Source organism: Micromesistius poutassou, assembly GCF_964030765.1.
Source record: "Micromesistius poutassou genome assembly, chromosome: 15".
NCBI lineage: Eukaryota > Metazoa > Chordata > Actinopteri > Gadiformes > Gadidae > Micromesistius > Micromesistius poutassou.
In genome coordinates this window covers 9,410,350-9,427,387 of record NC_140285.1, presented here as the reverse complement: position 1 = coordinate 9,427,387, position 17,038 = coordinate 9,410,350, and the positions used below count along the sequence as shown (strand labels likewise).

The 17,038-nt window shown below is 45.7% G+C and overlaps 1 protein-coding gene across 1 annotated transcript; it reads left to right on the top strand.

Annotated features, from left to right (window-relative positions):
• Positions 1-2,533: 2,533 nt before the first annotated feature.
• wnt5a (wingless-type MMTV integration site family, member 5a) lies at positions 2,534-12,952 on the top strand (the record flags this gene model as incomplete). The annotated part of the gene is made up of 5 exons (XM_084479211.1): positions 2,534-2,594; positions 5,469-5,617; positions 7,607-7,854; positions 10,865-11,157; positions 12,494-12,952. The coding sequence occupies exons 2-5, from the start codon at positions 5,481-5,483 to the stop codon at positions 12,950-12,952; spliced, it is 1,137 nt and encodes a 378-aa protein (XP_084335337.1). The 5' UTR covers positions 2,534-2,594; positions 5,469-5,480.
• Between the last annotated feature and the right edge of the window lie 4,086 nt (positions 12,953-17,038).

The following is a 17,038-nucleotide window of genomic DNA, read 5'->3' as shown; positions in this document are numbered from 1 at the left end:
TTAAATTAAGTGACTTTCATTTAAAGGCACTGTACTGCCTCTTTTTTGTATTGTCCTGATGATGTCATGATGATGTCATGATGATATACTGTACAATAGTTCTGTGTTATAATTTAACTATATCCAATTCCCCCTTAACTGTACACTTTCTGTAAATATGTGTGAGTAGGTGTGTGTGCCTACATGTGTGTGTGTGTGTGTGTTTGTGTGTGTGTGTGTGTGTGTGTGTGTGTGTGTGTGTGTGTGTGTGTGTGTGTGTGTGTGTGTGTGTGTGTGTGTGTGTGTGTGTGTGTGTGTGCATATGACTTGGGGTGGGGTCACAATACTAATGTGATTGTTCTAGTGTTTTGACGTGGTCAGCTTGTGCGTGTTGTTTAAATAAAGAAGACATTTTCTCAAGAACTGGACCATTTGCTTTCTCAGAGGGACATCTGAGCGTTGACGTTTCCAACGGTAACGCGCTGTACAACAATGGGTATTTTCATAAGATTATAGTTTCACCGCCACTAATGGCCACCTCAACAATGGCCTCTTGGGTTGCCCAAGTAAGATTTCTTTCCACTTTTCATGGTCTACCAATTCTTCTCTCTCTCTCTCTCTCCCTCTCTTTCTCTCCCTCTCTCTCCCTCTCATAAACTCAGCCAGATGTTGCCCCGTTTTCCTCCTGGGGGGATGGGGGTAGAGGGAGGGGTAATAGAGGGAGGGGTAGCCTAGCATGGTATGGAAGGAGGGGGCTGGGCATTCACCCCCCCCCCCCCCCCCCACTAACACAGACCGAGCCTCTGCCGCGTCCACCACTAAATACTAGCTAAGTGCAGAGCTCTAGCAGGCGTGCACGGCCACTTTATACTATTTTGCTTGATGGGGGTGAAAGAAATAACGTTTTTGGTTCCAATGTCCCTTTTTCAGCGATTCGAACGATCTGATTGGCTGCTCTGCCAGCCTATTGATGTCCCGGTGCTGTTATCTCTGGCCACTTGTCTGAGGCATCCCAGATGTTCCACACACACATTATCTCACAAAGGAACTGCATGCACTGCATGAGCTATCCGTTCAACAAGTCTTTATTGTAGTGGCTAGGTTGACCAGCGGCACAGAGAAGCCGACAGATACTTTGCATATACTGTACTCCAGAACGTATATACATTGTGGACTATAGCCTCAATGTGCCTTTGAGGAGGGCATATTTAGGTAGTTCAGCAGGCATTATAGATTGCTGTTTAGCTGCATGTGTTTGTATGACAACATTGTGTGTATGCTTATAGCATATAGCCTACATTTGTAGAAAGTAGATTATTATGAACATCCCCACCCACCTACCTAAAAAAAAACAAGAGCTATAAAGTGTGCAAGAATAATCGTGTAGTGATCTATCAGTATTAGGAGAATACCTCTATCTCATCCATCCATCCGTGTTGGTTTAAGCCCAAGAGTGACACAAGCAAAAAACGTAATGTTTCATTTGAAACAATATTATTACATAAAACAACAATAAATAATGCAGATGGGATCCGTGTTTTGGTATTTGATAAGGCACCCTGAAATAACGACGATTGTTAATAACCGAGCTCCCATGCCTTCAAGTGATGAGAGGAGTCTGTATAAGCACTCAGTGTGGACCTGCTTGTCTTGATTTTACCGAGTTGTAACTCGATATCCTGCGACTGAAAATCCCAACTCTACTCGGCGTGGATAGGGTAATAGCCTTGGGTGCTTTATAAGTTTATTTTAGGTAATAGAGACGCTTGTTTTGTTACAGCCCGTTCCGCCCTTTTATTTTCTCTCTTTCTTTTTTTTCTTTTTTTTACAGTCTCACCTACACTCAAATGCGAAGTCTGCCCCTTGCTGGCCCGCATTCTTCGATCTTGAAAGTTGGTGACTAGAAGAAGAAGAAGAAGACGAAAAAAACAAAAAACAAAATCTCAGGCGCATGCGCCACCTGAAGTTTTGCGCTGAGCATCAGTGCTGCAGTTTGGTAGTTTGAGAAAGGAGGCGACGAGGCAGGTGACAGAAAGGATTGCGCGATATCTACACCACCTCCACACATAATACACGCACACTCGGTCCGGGAGGACAGACTCAGCAAAGTGGCCTCTGGTGTGCGTAGAGCTGCTGTTACTGCGCCCGGCAACAAGTTCACTGCTTGGAGAGGTACAACTCCCAACCAAAGTTTGGGAGCTTCGTTTCGACGGTCACTCGCCGTGTAGAGGCTGTATGCAATTTGGACGCCGCGGTTGTTGTTTTTTTTTTGCATATGAACTATTGAAGCTCGAGTGAAGGATTTCTCCGACTTTTATTTCTCGTCCAGCATGGAGAGTGGATTGTCAACACGTTTGTGGCGAGGATTCATATGTGGATGTTCCCGCAGGTAGAGGGGGGGTTAGGTATCCGAAGGTGTGAAGGAAGGACTGGAACGAGTCATTTTTTATCAGCAACCCTTTGATCACACACATTTTGCTTTCATCAAATCCAGAGTCTGGCTATCGGTCTCCTTGAATGAGAAAGCAGTCATCGGCTTATCAAGAGACAAGAAGCTAAGTGTGCCTGTGCTGCTGCTCCTACTGACTGTGCTGCCAGTGGCCGTTGAGCTGCTTGTGAGAGAGAAGGGTTTTTGTTACTGTCTCTACCGAGAAATCAGACACACGTTTTGTTAGAGCTGCCAATTATTCACATTGCCTTTTGGATGTTAATGTAAACAGTGTGCGTCTGCTGGGGAAACGGCTTTACCTTTTTGTCTGCGCACGAAAACGCACACACGTTAACTGATTGCCTGTGTGTGTATGTGTGTGTGTACCTCCGACACCAAAAACAAGAACTATTAAAGACTGCCGTTAGTCTGGGTCAATTATCTAACAGCAGCGCTGGTTGATTAAGAGATCCACCGTGAAACGCTGTTACTTCCCCTCACATCTACCGGGGAACGAGATCTGGGACACCTGGGCTACTGTGGAATAATATTGGTTTGATTTGCCAACAAAAAACGGATTACGACCTCCATCGGCCCTGGTAAGTATAGGCCTCTTGGCTATGTCCTACCTAGGCTATTATTCATATATGTATCCCTCCTTTTTTAAGTAACGAAATTGTTGTATTTCCCCAACTAAATTATGTTGCATTTAGTCTACCTGCACACGATTCCAACGCGTAAATGTCCCCTTCATCCAATGTGTGCAACATGATGCCCTCCTCTGTCGCCTAGGGTGGCCTACATGCAGAAGGATATTCAATCGAGAAATGCATATTTAACTTGATTATTTGATATTATTTCGATATCTATATTTGCTAATGTAAACGTATCTATTATTACTCCAGAGACCAAGTAACCGGACTGATTATAAGAGCGTTTTGATCAGCCCGTCACTTCGTTGTCCCAAACCAGCAGATCAAACCCTTGTCCCTGGCTCCCTCTCCTGGTTTGATGGGCGACGATGGTAGAGGCGATTGGTTGAGTAGCAGGCCAAATCCTCCATCAATTAGTTGCAAAACTCGGCTTAATTCACTTGGAAGAACTCTCAACCTTCGGACTAATATCATGCTAATACTTTAGTAGACTATCCTCCAAAAGTAACAGCTACTAAACTTCTGAATGTCAAATCTTAAATTAAATTGAACCTATAGGCCTATAAATCAAACGTGGCATACCCATTCTCTGAATTTGATCATATTTGAATAGTTCAATTTTGAGCGGAATTAGTTTCTTTAAGTTTAATTATTATTTTGGCAAACAAATCCACCACTGAACAAATCTGCACTTTTTCATAGAATGATTAGGCGAGACCTACCTTTTAGCGCATTAAGATCACGGCAGTTAATTGTTAAATGGTTCGATTTTGAACCATTAAATTATGCTGTAGGCCTAATTTCCTTAAAACAAACTACGCGTTCGTTCTCAAGCCTAATGCTGTGATTTGTAGTTTTAGAGTTTTAATTCGTTAGGACAAATTGGTTAAATTTCCACTGTGCAACAGTAGGCTACACTATTAAAAGCTGAAATCCATTCAATTTACTTTTCTTCTCAATGTAACTGTCTAATAGTCCCATACTGTCAACTCATGCTTTTCTTAAGGAGTTTGAACGATCCTGGAATTAACATATATTTTAATATATATAGGCCTATGTATAATTGTCAAAAAATATATTTTAAATTGGCCTATATATTATCTGGGCTATTTGACTTACAGATGTAGGAGGACATTTCAATAGAGAATCATGCCCGGTTTGTCCTATTTATTTGATTCAGGTGGAAGAATAGAAAGACAAGTTAAGTTTACCCGCCAGCTCTTGAGGCAACGAACAAGGAAAATGAAAGCACATGTTTCGTGCGCGCGCCTGACAGTGAGCGCTCCTTTAGCGTGCGTGTGCGCGCCTGCCCGGTGGTGAACTTGGCCTTGTCTATAATGAGTATTAAGCAATCACAGTCTTGGCGACTACGGTTAAAAAATAGAAAAACTGCGATTTAATTTACAGCGAGTGTCTACCAACAAAAATAATGTAGCCTATAGATAAATCTCCGCGAGGCATGTTTTGCTTTGTAAAAAAGTTTGTCCCTAATTGTCCAGGGCCAGGCTTGCACTATACGTGTCAAATGATGTGCTGGTTAACCTATTTCTAATACCTTATTAATGTAGCCTAATTATAAAAAAAAAAAAAAGATTTAACGCTGACGTGGCTTTCGACAGTATCGGAATAGAAAAACGTAAATTACAAAATAATCGATTTCATGAAACTAATTGAATGGCCAATTCTTTGGGAATGACAGATAATTAACGACCTACGCAATACCACTGAGTAAAATAACGCATAAGGCCCGAAGAAAGAGTAATAGGCCTTTACGTTTTATATGTATATTTATATCAAGGCCTAATGAAAAAAAAAAATATTTTTTCCACTCATCATTGGCCTACAAAAATACAACAAACAATATTATTTTAAATGTGTCAAATATGTAAATTGGTCAAAAGACTTGACGTCAAGATATTGGATACAAATGTCCCTTTGCAGACACAAAGTATTTACCAGTGTACAAACGACTCAGCCATTTATTTCACTGTTGCATGGCCAAGTCCTCTCTCCCTTTTGTTACACATCTCTAATGCCTTGTAGCACATATCCTGGGGTCATTGTTATTCTCTGGCTGTCTATCTTCTGTATGTGTATGACATTCAGACCTGCTGCGAGATATGTTCTCTGCACTGATGGCCCCAGGGCTTCCATTAGAACACACACACACACACACACACACACACACACACACACACACACACACACACACACACACACACACACACACACACACACACACACACACACACACACACACAATATCTTTATCTATCAGTGTTGCAGGTTGTACAATTCTCCTTGCAATAATTTCGACCAGAAAATTCATTGAATGTCATTTGCAGTCAAGTGTTTCCACTCAGTGAACCGTGCTTAATCCAAGCTCTGCTCTGCGCTGCGTCTCCCAGATCAGAGGCAGAATGAACCTGGGCTGGGGACGTGTGAGCCAGGCCCTAAGCTGGCCCTCGGGCAGCTTGCTGGACTCCAGGCGCTGTGTGGTCGCCCTCACTCTGCTCACCCTCATCATGCAGGTGGTTGTCGAGGCCAACTCCTGGTGGTACGTTGTCTTTTGGCTTTGTTTGAAACTTTGTTTGTGTGTGTGTGTGTGTGTTCTGCCAAATTAATATGTATAGATGTATGATTTATTCTGAACACATTTTATGCTTTTAACAATATTTTAATACAATTTCTTTCCTTTCTTGACTGCAAAAATACTTGCATAAAAATATATTCATGTTTTTGTAGTGTAAAAACGTATTTGGCTGTTAATTTATATAAAGATGATTTTAGTGTGTGTGTGTGTGTGTGTGTGTGTGTGTGTGTGTGTGTGTGTTCTTGTAAGTGTGAGGGCTGTGTGTGCTTGCTAAGCAAGCCTCTTCAGCTGCAGTCGTACCACATATGAAGTAATAAGACATGCTGACTGTAGCACATTAGTTCTTCAGGAAGACCTTTTCCGCCCTCCTTTTTTTTCTCCTCCACACTTTGCCAAACCAAAATTATGAATATTATAGAAAACATAGATTACTGTGGTTTTTGAAAAAATGTGTCCAAAATCCAAATATGTGAAGACATGGACTGGGTAACAGGAAGGAAGGAGTAGGCACGCTCCAGTGCACGTGTGTGTATGCATGCATCACTGCAGTGTATTTCCGTATTATGTGTGTATGCATCCCCCATTGCAGTGCAATTCAGTTGTGTGTGTGTGTGTGTGTGTGTGTGTGTGTGTGTGTGTGTGTGTGTGTGTGTGTGTGTGTGTGTGTGTGTGTGTGTGTGTGTGTGTGTGTGTGTGTGTGTGTGTGTGTGTGTGTGTGTGTGTGTGTGCACATCCCCGCTGCAGTGTAATTCAGTACTGTGTGTGTGTGCGTGCATGCCCCACTGCAGTGTTATTCAGTACTGTGTGTGTGTATGTGTGTGCATCCCCACTGCAGTGTTATTCAGTACTGTGCGTGTGTGCATGCCCTACTGCAGTGTTATTCAGTACTGTGTGTGTGTGTGTGTGTGTGTGTGTGTGCATGCCCCACTTTCCTAAAGACCCTATCCCCAGAAACACCAGGACTGGTGTTAAAAGTATGTGTAACTAAATGTTTAAATCCAACAAATTGAATACAATTTTACTTTTGTTACTCTTACTCCATAATAATCATAGAAACCATGAAATGAAATTTTCACCCTGTTAACGTATTTCGTCGTCACATTCACCATTTCACAGCTTATGCCAAAATCCCTAAAAAAAACCTGTTTAGGAGTTCAAATCTAATATCCCTCCATAACTTATATTCATTAGTGTGCGTGTTTCTGTGTGTGTTAATGACAACAACATAACCAACGATATAGTGACATGTTTCCAGTATCGTCCGCAGCCTGCGACAGGCTCACACACTCTAGCAAGCGTGCACCATTAATTTATGTGCCAGTCAATCAGATCCTGACGGGTCAAATCAACATGCGTCCTCCATTTGGGTCCCACGCCAAATACCAGTTTTTCTAGGAAACGTGTTCAATTACAGTAGTGGGATACTGTCCCTATGACATTTCATGCTCAGATTAAAAAGAACTCTAATCTAATCTAATACTTTGTTTTTTTCCACAAAGCATTTGCCTTCTGTGCCGCCTTCTTTTGCTTGTTAACGTTAGCACTGATGGCATCTTTCACTGCTGAAAGATTTGCAAATTGAATGTATGCACAAGCAAAAAAACGGATGGAGGAACAAGAATCAACCGGTAGCTCTTTCTCAATTATGTGGGACCACTGCAAGGCTACACTTGCGCCTGTGTCTTTGCCGCGTCTGTGGTTTCCCAGTCTCCCCAGTTGATCAGGTTACACCGACAGCTAATTGTCTTCTGATATATAGCGGCGGGGCCACTTCAATTGTTTCTGTGGCATGCTAACGCTGTTCCCATCGGGCCTTTCCGACTGCTGTGCCTTTCCTTTTGTGTCCTTCCAAAGCAACCCCATTGCTCTTATTGTATGTGTGTTTCTCCCCCACCTGTTAGCCATGTGTTCACCTCCATGTGTCTGTGTGGCCCCGTGCTGTGGCCCTTCCAGGTCCCTGGCCATGAACCCACTGCTCATCCCCGAGGCGTACATCATCGGGGCCCAGCCCCTGTGCAGCCAGCTGGTGGGCCTGTCCCAGGGCCAGAAGAAGCTGTGCCAGCTGTACCAGGACCACATGCAGTACATCGGCGAGGGCGCCAAGACGGGCATCCGGGAGTGCCAGTACCAGTTCCGGCACCGCCGCTGGAACTGCAGCACCGTGGACAACTCGTCCGTCTTCGGGCGGGTCATGCAGATCGGTAAGAAGCTGTTCGGAAGCACTGTTTTGTTCCGTTCATTCATGAATTGAGTCAGTCATTCATGCGTCGGATTGTTCACGCGTGCATAACTTCATTGAGTCACGCATACATGCATGCGTGTGTTTCTTGACGGGCTTGCCCAGGCCCGTGTTATTCACAGGAGGCCTATTACGATTTAGGTTTTTTCGGTGTGTGTATGCCGCGAGTTAACATGTCGGTGGACTGCCTAGGGAGGGTGTAGTACAGGGCAGCTGATTCTGAGCAGCTGTGTGGAGGGAATAGTTGGTGGGTGAGATCGCTGGATAAATCGCATGTTGCCCTGGCCCCCCCCCCGGATCATCTCTGTGACATTGACAGAGAGACGCATGCACCCGCACAGACCGTTGCCGAGCTGCATTTACAACTAATGGGACTCAAGCGGCCAAAGACATGAATGATAAATATATAACGCACGTTTCTTGCGGGTCAGCGTGCACGTCGGCATGTACAGTAGGCTAGAGCACGTCGGTCTCTTTATAAAGGCCAGGAAAATACTATCCAATCATCCCTGCTTTTTTTGGGGGGGGAGGTTGAAAAAGTAAAATCCCAGCCTTGAACTCTTTCATCTCACACGGTATACGACTCCGTTTGGGTTGGCTGTTTGCCTCCCGCCACACGGGTCAGCGGAAAGTCTGTTTAGTGTTGGCATGTATCGATCATAACTCTCGGGACGGAGCGAGAGTCAAAGTATAGCCTGTCAGTGCGGTGATCAAGGTAGAGCCGTGGCCAATCCGTCTGGCTACGGCTGGGCCGGGCCCATGCAGCCGGCCGGCATCGTGTGTAGACCGCGCTTGATACTGTTTATCAGTCGCACTGGGAACGGGGGTTCTTTTGGGACCACTTTCAGACTGATCTGATTTTATTATTTTTACTTTGCTGAGGCGTGCACATGCAGACGTCGGGGAGTGTCTGCCCAGTGTGTGTGTGCGTGTGCGTGTGTGTGTGTGTGTGTGTGTGCGTGTGCGTGCGCGTGCCCCGTATTATTGGAGCTTCTTTATATAACCCCTCCTCCCTGCCCTTAGTTCTCCTGACTTCCACTCCACCAATCAGTCTTCATAGGAGCCTCATCTGAATTCCCCCCCCCGTTCCTCTTCTCCACCGCTGTTCATTCTGACTGCAGTGCATCTCCTGAGCGCTGCGACCTCTCGCTCTCCATCCCTCTCAGAGCCAGTAGTGCAGGTGATTTAGGGTGACTCCTCATGAGGCCGGCGTCCTCGCTGACTGCGCTAACCCAGGGCGGGCGGGTGGGAGGTGGTGGGCCTGCGTGGGAGACGACAGCTCGTCTGTCCACAGGTCCACTATTAGGCCAATCTCCTCTGCGTGGTTTTAAAGCTGCGTTAGACTCCGAACCTTTCCCCCTACGCTGAGCCCCTGCGGCCGCCAGCGCTTCCATCTGGACAGCGTTCAGCCCCCACCTCCAGCCGCGCACCTTTCGTAGCGGCCTTGTCCCCTCGGACCCGTTCTCCTCTCTTTTTATATTAGGTTAGGGTTAGGGACTCGTATTTATGGATTTTATTTTCTAAAAAGGTTTTGTCTCTTACTCCCCAGTTTCGGTTTTTTCGTCTGGGTTTTTTTTATTCCCCTTTTTATGTGTTTCTCATGACTTATCTTTCTCAGCAGGCTCCCCTCTCCCCGTCGCTCTCTTTCTCCTCTCCTTTCTTATTCCTACTTTTAATGCATTTGCTTTTGACTTATCTTTTTCGGCTGACTCTCCTCTATCTGTTTTTGCCATTACTTGATGCTCTCCTGAGTGCTGGCCCAGCAGGTATATGAGCTATTTTACGTCTCTGTTTTTTTCTGCCGGCCCCCCTCTCTTCAATGTCAGCACACAGCTTTCTCTTATAGCGGTAGGAAAAGGCAGCAGGATTTTTTTTTTCTTCTTCTTCTTACAGTTGCCTATCTCCTCATCTCTATTTCTCTCAGAAACCCACTCACATTCAGCCTGTGGGTTTCTTCTTTAGTGGTTACTTGAGAAAGAGAGGAGAAAAAAAAGTGTGCAAGCGATTCCTATTTCTTCTTTTCTTTTTTTCTTTTTTTGGGCCATTTTGTGTTTTAAGTTCCAAGATGTGTTTCATTCCGATCTCCGATGAGGAAATGTTAGCTGGGTCTGAAGTGAAGAGAGATTTAATAGTTCTGTGGCTCCAGGTTGAGTTGGGAGCTACGGATTCACAGATGGGAGTTTTTTTTTCTTTCCTGTAATACTGTATCTGTCGGCTGTGATTTGTGGAGCGATGGCAGTTGGCTGCTGAGGGAGGTCTCTGTCACCGGGGGGCGCTGTCTTCGCTCTGGCGTGTTCCCAGTGGTAGATGTGCTGATTTCACCGCTCTGAGTGCAGGTCATAATGGAGAGTCTTGCATGCGGCTTCTAAAAACTCGATCATTCCCACTAGTGCCTCCCCGTGCAAAGTATGCAATGCACACATGGGACTGTAAGGCGTAGTTTTAATTGCATAAATGCCTTTGGTGACAGGACATCATGGACAGCACTCTACATCTACACACTGTAATCATATCAAGTGGTAGATAGGAACTGCTTTGGGGTAAAAAACATCTGGTCGTTCTATGTATGTATATGTGTGTGTGTATATGTATATGTGTGTGTGTATGTATATATATATATATATATATATATATATGTATATGTGTGTGTGTGTGTGTATATATATATATATATATATTTCTCTTTCCCATATACATCGCTCTGATTGTGTCCTTGCTTCTCTGTCTGTATCTCTCTGTTACTCCATCAGTCTTTGTCTCTCTCCCTCCATGTCTCTGTACTGTACTCTGTGCTCCCTCTCACTGTAACGATACAAGCGGTAGATATGAAGTGGTGAGGGAGAAAGGGCAATTCTCCAAACGGCCTGTTGTCACACATCACATTGTCCCTCTCACAACCCACGTTGACCATATTCCTCTTCCGTCCGTCCGTCCGTGTGTGTGTGTGTGTGTGTGTGCGCGTGTGTCCGCAGGGAGCCGCGAGACGGCGTTCACCTACGCGATCAGTGCGGCGGGCGTGGTCAACGCGGTCAGCCGGGCCTGCAGGGAGGGGGAGTTGTCCAGCTGCGGCTGCAGCCGGGCAGCGCGGCCCAAGGACCTGCCCCGCGACTGGCTGTGGGGCGGCTGCGGCGACAACCTCAACTACGGCTACCGCTTCTCCAAGGAGTTTGTGGACGCGCGCGAGCGGGAGAAGAGCTACCCCAAGGGCACCGCCGAGAGCGCCCGGCTGCTGATGAACCTGCACAACAACGAGGCTGGACGCAGGGTAGGAACCGGAGGGACGGACGAACGACTGAAAGGGCTTGGTCGTAATTCTGTTGTTTTTTTTTAAATGGTTTTGTGTCATAGTGAAATGAAGATATTGACCTCTCGCAATTTTATATAGAATTACGATGTACAGTATATGATGATACGATTCACAAGATGTTTGAAATAGGACTTTGAAACGTCTGAGAGCATGGCCTGATACCATGCTTTCATGGATCTAATGACCCTCCGATGGACACTTTTGAATTCCATTTTGAATTCACTAGCATATCATTTATGATTATAATTTACGATATCGTGTCAAATGCCCCGTAATTATTGTGAAAATGGATGTCTCCTTATCGCCCAGCCCTTGGTCTGGAACTTCTCCTGAAGTAGACGTGTTGAGGGAGGGAGGGGAAGAGGGAGGGAGGGCGGGCTGGGCAGGAGGGCGGGCTGGTGGTGTACTGCAGCCTCATGTTCTCAACACTGAGCTGGGGCAGCGGGAGGGATGACAAGTGTGAAGGGAGTTGAGAGTGAGATAATCCAGGTCAATCAGACGAGTGCATCCACCCGTTGATCATCTGTGAAACGGCTTAATCCCTCCCCCCCCCAGCCTTCCACCTCTCCTCCCCGCGACCCCCTCCACCCCTCCCGGGACTTTGATCTGCAGCGCGATGGCAGTCTGTCCTGGGAGGCGGTGTGGAGGGTTTTGCCAAGTCCATTCCAGAAGCCTTGAAAGGGCCTCAAACAAAACACTCTGGGCCAAAGTGCTGTCGCCAGGCAACCGCCCCTTTTAAGAGTCTGGACCAATGAGTCGATATGGAAGATTACCACTCTTTGATTAATTGGTGTGCGCGTGTGCACAGGAATGAAAGTAATTGTCGAAGTCCAGACTTGCCACTGCACAGATTTTGGAAAACTATTACAAATGAACACATTTGACTTTTTTCTTCTGTGGTTGTGAATTTTTTGTCATTGAGGCGATATGTAATATATAATACACTGTCACGCAAAGGGCCTTAGAGGGGATACTGTTTGATGCATACAGTATTAGTGAGCAGTACGGGCCGTAGTGGAGCAGTTTCTCCACAACAGGTCAACCGCAGACATTGAGGTTCAGCCACTTTCAAATCGGAGTCCAACGCCCTAACCCCTTCCAAACCATCCTTCTCAGGAGTATGGCTATCAAACTGGTGTGTTGTTATTGGCCACATGTCTCATTGTCTCTCTCTCTCTCTCTCTCTCTCTCTCTCTCTCTCTCTCTCTCTCTCTCTCTCTCTCTCTCTCTCTCTCTCTCTCTCTCTCTCTCTCTCTCTCTCTCTCTCTCTCTCTCTCTCTCTCTCTCTCTCCAGACGGTGTCGGACCTGGCGCACGTGTCCTGTAAGTGCCACGGCGTGTCGGGCTCGTGCAGCCTGAAGACGTGCTGGCTGCAGCTCGCCGACTTCCGCAAGGTGGGCGACGCGCTCAAGGAGAAGTACGACAGCGCGGCATCCATGAAGCTCAACTCACGCGGCAAGATGGTGCAGATGCACAGCAAGTTCAACCCGCCCACCAGCCACGACCTGGTGTACATCGACGGCAGCCCGGACTACTGCCTGCTCAACCACACCACGGGCTCGCTGGGCACGGTGGGCCGGCTGTGCAACAAGACGTCGGAGGGCATGGACGGCTGCGAGCTCATGTGCTGCGGCCGCGGCTACGACCAGTACAAGGCCCAGGTGGTGGAGCGCTGCCACTGCAAGTTCCACTGGTGCTGCTACGTCAAGTGCAAGCGCTGCACCAAGACCGTGGACCAGTTTGTCTGCAAGTGAGCCGGAAGGAAGCGGGGAGGAGCAGAAGGAGGAAGGGGGAGACAGGAGGAGAAGGAGGAGGAGGAGGAGGGAAAAGAGATGCTAAGGAAGAATGAAAAAAAAAAATGAAAAAAAAGAGGATTGTTTTGGTTGTTTGCGGCCGGCGGTGCACGCCCCCCCCCTGGTGGGCGTCCAGGCAGCGGGGAAACGAACAAGTCTTGAGGACGGAGAGAGAGCGATTGAGAGTGGAAAGAAAGAAAAGAAACTATATAAATTATATTTATAGAGTTAAACAATTATACCGTTGCAAAAAGACTGACTCTTTGCTCCATTTTAGAGTTTTCAACAAAAAAAATCGTACATTTTCAGAAACTGAGAGTATCTTGTAATATTTATTTTCAGATTATAATTATTTTTTTTAACACCAGGTCATCAGTTTTTTTAAACCCTGTAAATGCCTCAATCCGGCTGCACCACAAAGGCCACGTTTCCTTTTTAATTCCTGAATATATCATTTATTTGGATCGTCCAACAAGTCAGTGATTTTTTTAATTTTTTTTATTTCCCATGACCCTAGAATAGTTAACATTTTGTGGCATAGTTAGAAGTTCAGTGTGTTATAGTGGAAGAGCGATGACATTGACTTGAATGCCTTTGTACTCTTATCTATGGATGTGATTTCACTGGCCCTGTCTCACACCAGTCTTTTAAGCCCTAGTCTGATTGTCGACCACATGTTGGCTGAGGTCTAGTTAAAGCTGCCGATATGAAAGTTCACTGCCGGCACAACATAAAGTAGGGCTTTTGGGTTTCTTCACTGGGTATTGGACGATCGACCCAAGATTTCCCAGAATCCTTAGCGCTCATCCATGGTACTGCAACAAGACCCCCTTACCATTATGCACTTTGAAACAGGCTCCAGCCCAGACCAAAGGCGTCTGTCTGTTTTAACTGTTTGTTTTTAATCACTGTGCATCGTCAGCGAATATAACATTATATTTTACTTTTATTTTTCTCCGTATTAATACAGATTATCCACTTAACATTATCCTATGATACTTACATGGTTTTTAATATAAAGGGGCAATGTTCTGGTTATGATGGTGAAATATTTCACGCTCTGTGTATATAGTTTGTCTTTCCAACAAATCAGTAAATCGTATGTATTTATTTTCCCGTATCCAGATTCTCTCGAAAGCTTCTAGAATGGAAAATGGAGACATCTTCACCACCGATCAATGTTTATGTCAAAGCTTCTTTTTGTCACCTAATTGTTCTCACAAATTTGGCTTCACACCGTTTTGTTGTTGTTTTTTGTAAAGGGAAATGCACCTTAATGTTTTAAAAACACTTTTCACCATGAACAGCTTTGCCGTAACGTTGTCACACACTCACACACTCTTTAATACCACTCAGTTACTATCACTTTACCTGTGATGATTAGTAGACAAAGCATTAGCGTACCTACTCCATACCAATCCAACTATTGTATATTTATAAGCTTCTCCGTGAATTTGAGGTTTGCTAAACAATTTGTTATAGCTGTTTTGTTACTTTTAAAGATTTGGATCAATGCTCCTACTTTGTTTCAATAAATATCAAATATAAAACAAGCAGAGAAGTGGTAAAGGCATGTACTCTGATTTGCGATATGATTTTGATATCCTGCTGGCACCACACTAGACTTGACCGAATCCATCCAGTAATCCTCAATGTTTTTCATTGCGTAAATCAAATCTATGGAGCTGAACTCTTTGGAACGCAGCCTCGGCTCTTCCAATCACAACTTTATTTTCAGTTCCCTCATGATGTTCAATCTTTTCTTTTCTTTTTTTCTTTCTCTTTACCATTGGCTGCTTCACTGCACTACTCAGCTAAGGTTGGTACACTTTTTTATTTTAATGAGACGCACGCATGACATCTGCTCAGTGGAAGGAAAGGTGTGATCATGATGTGTCATGGTTTTATTTTTATTTTTTTCTGGCAGATGACTGAGCCTTTTGTCAGTCCTTGCAGGAGATTAGGCAGTGGAGAAGCTGGAAGATGTGGTAATAAGAAGCAGGGGATTACATGGGGTCCGGATGGGAAGTGAGGAAGGAGAGGAGAGATGCCCAGAGAGAGGGATAGAGAGAGAGAGAGAGCGGCAGTGAGAGAGAAGCAGAGAAAAACGTGCTTTAAGGAAAAGTGGAGCTGTTGAAGGCCTGCCATTACTATGTAAACGGTCTTGACATTTACTAATATTTACACTGGTAAAATGATACTGACTTTAGGAGCACATCCCATGTGTGACCCTGTCAATTGGTCCTATGTGTGCGTGTGTAGGGCCGTATGTGTGCGTGTGCAGGGCTGTGTGTGTGTGTGCTCCACTTGAGCTTCCAGCAGTGGCACTAAATTGCGTTGCGTCATGACAAGTGTTTACATTTGTGATCCCTGTCACGCTGGCCAATCAGGAAGAGGCCGGAGTGAGAGAAAGATACAAGGTCAGGTCGGAGGAGGAGGAGGTGTGCGCTGCAGTTGCAGCTCCTATAATGAAGACTGAAGAGCTCTGTAGAGTTAAAGAGCCCCGCGGCCTGCAGGAGCGCTTATATATTTGACCCCTCTTGTCAGCGGCGAGGTTTTATATGGAAATGAATTTGCACATTTGGCCTCGTCTTTCTGGGAGGATGTGGAATACAGGGAGCGGGAGCCACGGAGAAGCTGGTGTTTTGTAGGCTCGGGGGGGGGGGGGGGGGGGGAGAGGGAAGAGTTCGGTGTCTTGACTTGGGTAGTGGTGGGAATCCACCGTAGGTACGGCATGAACACGTCGTCCAGGTGCACAAGGCGCTTGCAATAGGAAACCCGAAACCCACAGGTGCTGAGGAGAGAGGGGGGGTGTTAAGACTAAAGCTTTCCACAGATGTAACGCACGCACGCACACACACACACACGCACACCAACCCACACACATAAAAATACACGTACATGCATACATGCAGAAAACTTGAAGAAACATCAGAGACAAATTGTTGAAGCAGAACCCTGCAGGACCCCTACTACCTGCCTCCGTGCCCCTTCACCTGTCCGCCCCCATGCCTCTCATGCCTCTCTGCCCTACTTACCACCAGATTGGACGGGGATGCGGGCGTGTTTCTAAATAATGACATGGCTGCTCTGCAAAGAACAACACTGTCTCTCCTTTCTTTTTCTTTTTTTTCTCTTGTCTGGTCCTGTGGTTATCCGGGTGGTTAAAGAAGTTCACTGAGAGCACACGCACGCGCACACACGCGCGCGCGCACACACACACACACACACACACACACACACACACACACACACACACACACACACACACACACACACACACACACACAAAGGTGAGTGAGACACGCTCAGACAGCGTTATCTTGGCAGATGGGATCTGTCGTACGCTCTGTTTTGAAGCTGTTTATCTAAGAACACAAGCTATGGGGGAATAAAACCTTATCCTATTCGGTTCATATTCAGTGCCTCCAAGAAAAATAAAGGCAGCTCGCTTTTGAGAAGGCCGTTGCTCAAATTGAGCGCTATCACAACAACAACACTGTGGAAAAAAATCATCAAAAGAAAGCAAAAGAAAACCTATCTTTATTTGATTATTTTGAACCTCACTGTGTGCGAGAGTCTGCGAGGGAGTTTGTACTCGAGCGCGGCTGTGCTCAAGTGCGGCCAATGAAAGCATATGTGATAATTATGCTGACAAAAGGGAACCGGTGGAAGCAAAGCTAGCTTAAGCTCTCCCAGCCTTTCAAGTGGCGTCCTACCATTCTCCCTCCATCACGTTAACATTCCTGCGAGGTTCTCCAGATCATTATGCGAGAGCATTTGTTTTTCCTAGAACAAAGTAGCTGGTTAATGTACCACCATACAGCCCTCCTTCCTAGCGAAGCAAACATCTGCAGACCGCAGCGTTCAGAAAACACCCCGAGATTGAGTTACTACAGTGGAAAAGCAGAGAGAGAAAAAAAACACAAACGCAAAAGAAAAGAGAAAAAAAGAACGCGGATGCCAATTTACAACTCTGACTCTAACTGGAGTAACCGCAGTAATAGCGCCGTAATACATTGACACTTACTTCACAGGCGTGGCACT